Source organism: Aquarana catesbeiana, linkage group LG02, assembly GCF_042186555.1.
Source record: "Aquarana catesbeiana isolate 2022-GZ linkage group LG02, ASM4218655v1, whole genome shotgun sequence".
Classification (NCBI taxonomy): domain Eukaryota; kingdom Metazoa; phylum Chordata; class Amphibia; order Anura; family Ranidae; genus Aquarana; species Aquarana catesbeiana.
In genome coordinates this window covers 29304492-29307830 of record NC_133325.1, presented here as the reverse complement: position 1 = coordinate 29307830, position 3339 = coordinate 29304492, and the positions used below count along the sequence as shown (strand labels likewise).

At 50.4% G+C, this 3339-nt stretch overlaps 2 protein-coding genes across 2 annotated transcripts; one reads left to right on the top strand and one right to left on the bottom strand.

Annotated features, from left to right (window-relative positions):
- The first annotated feature begins 356 nt into the window (after positions 1–356).
- Positions 357–1169, top strand: LOC141129674 (uncharacterized). The gene has a single exon (XM_073617767.1). The coding sequence runs from the start codon at positions 385–387 to the stop codon at positions 1051–1053; it is 669 nt and encodes a 222-aa protein (XP_073473868.1). The 5' UTR covers positions 357–384; the 3' UTR covers positions 1054–1169.
- A 1251-nt stretch (positions 1170–2420) lies between these two features.
- Positions 2421–2831, bottom strand: LOC141126457 (histone H3). The gene has a single exon (XM_073612397.1). It carries the CDS (start codon positions 2829–2831, stop codon positions 2421–2423), a length of 411 nt encoding a protein of 136 aa, XP_073468498.1.
- Positions 2832–3339: the final 508 nt, after the last annotated feature.

The following is a 3339-nucleotide window of genomic DNA, read 5'->3' as shown; positions in this document are numbered from 1 at the left end:
GATAGAAGGAAGAATGGGACACACACTCAGGAGGATGGCTGTGTTTGCAGCCCCTGTGTTCAGCCTCCTCAGCAGCTCCTGACAGCTGTAAGTGACCCCCCGATAAGTGACAGTCCAGTGAGCAGATCGGGTCCCCGATGAAGATCGGACATCGTTCTATTCCAGAATAAAATCATTTTTCTCTCTGCCCGGAAAACACAACAAGAGAGAGAAGATTCCCCATTACTGAAGTAAGAGTGGGTGGGCGTGTCTAATATGTAACCAGTAGGAGTGCAGACAGCGTGTTGTGTACCAACCAATAGAAATGACGATCGTACTGTATAAAGGCAGAGCGCTCGGATCATCGTATTATGAACGTTTTGTAAACCTTTCTGAAGAGGAATCATGACGGAGACTGAAAGCGCCCCAGCCGCCGCTCCCCCAGCGGAGCCCGCCGCCAAGAAGAAGCCGGCCAAGAAGGCGGCAGTCGGAGGAGCCAAGAAAGGCAGCAAGAAGCCGTCCGGTCCCAGCGTGTCCGAGCTCCTCGTCAAAGCCGTGGCCGCTTCCAAAGAGCGCAGCGGGGTCTCCCTGTCCGCCCTCAAGAAGGTCCTGTCCGCCGGAGGATACGATGTGGACAAGAACAACAGCCGCCTCAAGATCGCCATCAGGGGGCTGGTGACTAAGGGGACCCTCGTCCAGGTCAAAGGACATGGAGCCTCCGGATCCTTCAAGATCAACAAGAAGCAGGAGGACAAGGCGGCAGGCGCCAAGAAAAGCACCAAGAAGCCATCGGCTGCGGCCAAGTCCCCCAAGAAGCCGGCCGCCAAGAAGCCAGCCAAGTCCCCCAAGAAGAAGACCACCACCAAAGCCCCCACCGCAGCCAAGAGCCCCAAGAAGGCCGCCAAGAAACCCGCAAAAAAGCCTGCAGCTGCCAAAGCCAAGAAGGTGACAAAGAGCCCCAAGAAGCCCAAAGCTGCAGCCAAGCCGAAAAAAGTCGCCAAGAGTCCGGCTAAGAAGGCGGCTAAACCCAAGACAGCAGCCAAGCCCAAGAAGGCCGCTCCAAAGAAGAAATAATCCCCGCCGGAGAGACCTCCTTTCATCTACACCCCCCAAAGGCTCTTCTCAGAGCCACCCACCTCCTCCTGACAGAGCTCTACATACACACAGCGACCAGGGAGGGCCGCATTAGAAGTCCTCCATACAGAGCAATGTGACCACCTTACCCAATCCCCTCTATAGAATAATATAGAATACAGCGGGAGATCCGATCACAGGACTCTTCACATGACATCCGTCATTGATACAAAGGATAGCTTCAGGTATTCCCCCCCCCCCCCAATATATATATATATATATATATATATATATATATATATATATATATATATACATATACACTTCTGTGGTGCGGATTGGAGACAATTTTCGCACTGGGAGATCTCCCCAGGGAGGTGGAGTAAGAATGATCAGCGACAAGATCATTGTGTTATGTGGGCAATGTACTCTTTACTAAATAAATATCCAGTTACAGATTTACCATCCCCAGGTCTAGCGGCCCCGATATCACATTCGGAGGGAAACGGATACATTTCAGGTTCCATGTCAGAAATTTCATTATAAACGCTCTCATTGGTTGACAGATGAAGCACAGGCTGTTATGATTGGCGGAGTTGGAAATTTTCAAACTGCCCGCCATAATTTCAGTTTTCCATTATGCAACAATTTGCCCCCCCCCCCATCCATGGGCGGTAGAGAATAATGGAACAAAAAAGGGAGTTCCCCGGATTTTTTCACAATACTGGATGAATTGTTCCTTCTAGTCTCTCTATTTGTGATGGATTGATGTTGGAAATAATTGTATCAATAAATGACAATCTAACACCGCACTCAAAGATAATTCTCTTATTCTCATGAGCCCCCATTGTACAAATATGGTCCCCCCGGCCAAACATTCATAATCCCTTCAGATAAACCATAAAGTAGAAGAAATGTTCACCGATATAAGGCGGTAGTGTTGAAATAAAATGAGAAAAGGGACTTGGCAGTTTTTTTTCCTAGTCAGCCTTCATATTTCCAGACGGGTCTCTGGAGAGATGAGAAGTGATGGATAGGGAAAGAGGGGGGCGGAGTGTCCCGGGGGGGCCTTGGCTGGACTGACAGGATTATTGTACAAGTGACTTAAGTTCTATCACAGCATGGAGCAGTCCAGAGGAAAAGATTAGAGAAAAAAAATGAGTAGTGTAAAACATAATCGGTATGTAGTGGGTGTAGATGTCTATTGAGGAAGGAGGTGGGGAGATGTGTGGATGTCTTGTAGGGATTTCCCTGTCATGTAGTCGATGTGATGATGGAGTATATAGATCTCTTTGTATAGGAGGATGTGGTGGCTCTGAAAAGAGCCTTTGTGTTGGGATTAGTAGTAGTTCGGAGTGTGTGTCTCTCTATGCCCTCTCCCCGCGGATGCGGCGTGCCAGCTGGATGTCTTTGGGCATGATGGTGACCCTCTTGGCGTGGATGGCGCAGAGGTTGGTGTCCTCGAAGAGTCCGACGAGGTAAGCCTCAGAGGCCTCCTGCAGAGCCATGACGGCGGAGCTCTGGAAGCGCAGGTCGGTCTTGAAGTCCTGGGCGATCTCTCGGACGAGGCGCTGGAAGGGCAGCTTGCGGATGAGCAGCTCGGTGGATTTCTGGTAGCGGCGGATCTCTCGGAGAGCCACGGTGCCGGGCCTGTAGCGGTGAGGCTTCTTGACTCCGCCGGTGGCCGGGGCGCTCTTGCGGGCGGCTTTGGTGGCCAGCTGCTTGCGGGGAGCTTTGCCTCCGGTGGACTTACGGGCTGTCTGCTTGGTTCTTGCCATGACTGCTCAGTGCTTCGCTGATACAAGGAACGTGAGCTTATGCCGCTCTGCAGCGCTATTTATACACATCTCCAGCCCTCTGATTGGACAATGAGAGCACACTCCTCCTCCTCATTGAAAAGCGCCTTTTTTTTTTCTTTTTTCAAATTGCCCGCCTAGATCTGCACGTTCTATTTTTGCAATAAATCGCTATTTTGTTTTCCCAAATCCAAAGTAAAATCTCCGCACATCACACAATACTCGGAGATCTCTGAACTCCTTCAATGTGGATTATTAATTAGAATAGAAAGTGTGAGCGGGGATTCCACACTGAGCAGCTGTTGTCTGTTCCGCCAAATACACAGCACAGGGATCAGGGGGATCCGTCCATGCTCACTTCTTATAGGTCACCGATCACGGTATACATCTGACTTATAAAGAACACTTTTCATGTCCCCTGTAATGGGGATCAGGGGGGGGTTGTGGGGGGCTGAGGCTCTCTGCTCTCCGGACTCCATCACATCTATCG

Excerpts from the sequence above, each read along its gene's own strand:
- LOC141129674 (XM_073617767.1), top strand. The coding sequence starts at position 385 with ATGACGGAGACTGAAAGCGCCCCAGCCGCCGCTCCCCCAGCGGAGCCC.
- LOC141126457 (XM_073612397.1), bottom strand. The coding sequence starts at position 2,831 with ATGGCAAGAACCAAGCAGACAGCCCGTAAGTCCACCGGAGGCAAAGCT.